Source organism: Xenopus laevis, chromosome 3L (assembly GCF_017654675.1).
Source record: "Xenopus laevis strain J_2021 chromosome 3L, Xenopus_laevis_v10.1, whole genome shotgun sequence".
Lineage (NCBI taxonomy): Eukaryota > Metazoa > Chordata > Amphibia > Anura > Pipidae > Xenopus > Xenopus laevis.
The window spans coordinates 141,727,425-141,729,325 of NC_054375.1; the positions used below are offsets into that span (position 1 = coordinate 141,727,425).

Consider the following 1,901-nt stretch of genomic DNA (forward strand, 5'->3'; position numbering starts at 1 on the left):
CACTCTTGACTCAATGGGAAGGGAACCAGATAGCAAGCTCCCTGACACAAGATAACAGCTGAAATAAATGACAAAAAAGTGTGAGCTCTGCGCTATGTCCAGTTTTAAAGTTGTGAGCAGCAGGTAATGACTTGACATATGATCCTATAAAAAAACTCATGTTAAATAACATGACATGATAAAACGTGAATATGATCATTAGTGAGGTATAAATAGGAAATAAAGATTTTTTCTAAAGATGTTGGAACAGCAGATCTTTTTCATATTTGTAACTATTTGGCCACTTAGTAGAGTCTGTCGTGGCTACATTTTTATCAGACAATAAGATTGCTGATTAATATTTGTCCCAGTAAGATGAAATTTATAAGGATATTGTTCCATTTACAAGAGAAAGGCTGTCCAGTACTGTCCAGTTTTTATCCTTGAAGGTGCGTCTAGGACATGGTTCACGAATGAATACAGTAGGTATAGACGGACCTGCTCAGTGTTTATAATTATTCTTCTGTTTTTAGTCTTGTTAGTTTCACAAATGCTTTCTGTACATCTTTGTTCCTAAAGCTGTAAATAATTGGATTTAACATAGGGATTACCATTGTATAGAAAACAGACACCACCTTATCCTGATCATTCAAATAACTGGAGTTTGGGCGCATGTACATGTAGATCAGAGTTCCGAATAATGTTCCTGTAGAGATCAAGTGAGAAGAACAAGTCGTGAATGCTTTCAATTTTCCTTGTGCAGATTGGATTCTAAGTATAGCACAGAATATGTAACTGTAAGATATAACAATGACAGATACACAAACAAAGGAGTTAAATCCTACAACTACAAAAACAACGAGCTCAGTCACGGTGGTATCAGTGCAGGACAATTTAAGGACAGGGGGCATATCGCAGAAGAAGTGAGCTATGTGGGTGTTGCAGTAGATAAGGCTGAATGTATTCTTCGCGTGTATCACAGATTCAGAGAAGCCAATTGCAAAGCATATACCAATTAATAGAACGCATTTCTCTTTTTTCATTATAAGATGGTAAAGTAACGGTTTGCATATGGCAACATAACGGTCACAAGCCATAGCCGATAACAGATAGACCTCAGAGATAAAAAGGGACGAGTAAAAATATAATTGTACAACACAAGCCAATAATGTAACGGTCTTCCTCGTAGAGAGAATATCTGAGAGAGTTCTTGGGATGATGACAGAGGTGTAACACATATCTATGAAAGATAAATGCTTTAGGAAGAAATACATGGGCGTGTGTAGAATAGGGCTTTTCATGATCAGAACAATCAGCCCGCCATTCCCTAGGATTGTGAAGGTGTAGATCAGCAGGAACATAATGAAGAGAGACAGTTCTAACGTGGGGTCATTTGTGAGTCCATCAAATACAAAGATCACATACCAAGATTGGTTTGCCCTCATTCTAACGGGGCAATGGGTAGAGTTCTGTAGATAGAATAAAACCACAATAAAATTAATAAAAAAAAAAATATTTGGTCTCGTCTGTCAAAAAATATTAACTATGTAGCTGGGGATCAGTGAGGTTACCACAACCTTTCCCTCCAGTTATTTTTAATCTTTAATTAAAGGCCCATGATACATGGGCTACCGTTTGCATCTAAACAAATCCTTCTTCTAAAGTGGGGTGTACCTCTATCTGTTTCCAATCCGTCCACTCCCTGCAGTGATGCGTTTTCTCAAAATGTATTAAAATTAACATCATTTAATCAATTAAGATAAAGGAGATATAAGATTTAGGAGTAAAGCCAGGGGTGCTTCGCCAATGAGGCGAGTTGAGGCTGTCGCCTCAGGCGGCATCGCCCCACTAGGTACCAGGGGCAGCAAAAATGCTGCTCCTGGTACTTTAAGAGCGAATTTCTGGGGGAGGGGGGCAGCAGC

The 1,901-nt window shown here is 38.6% G+C and overlaps 1 protein-coding gene across 1 annotated transcript; it reads right to left on the reverse strand.

The window, feature by feature from the left end:
* Positions 1-360: 360 nt before the first annotated feature.
* LOC108710636 (olfactory receptor 8D1) lies at positions 361-1,424 on the reverse strand. The gene has a single exon (XM_018251747.2). It carries the CDS (start codon positions 1,422-1,424, stop codon positions 495-497), a length of 930 nt encoding a protein of 309 aa, XP_018107236.1. The 3' UTR covers positions 361-494.
* Positions 1,425-1,901: the final 477 nt, after the last annotated feature.

What these genes read in the sequence shown, in the direction of transcription:
- LOC108710636 (XM_018251747.2), bottom strand. Translation starts at nt 1,424, where the DNA reads ATGAGGGCAAACCAATCTTGGTATGTGATCTTTGTATTTGATGGACTC.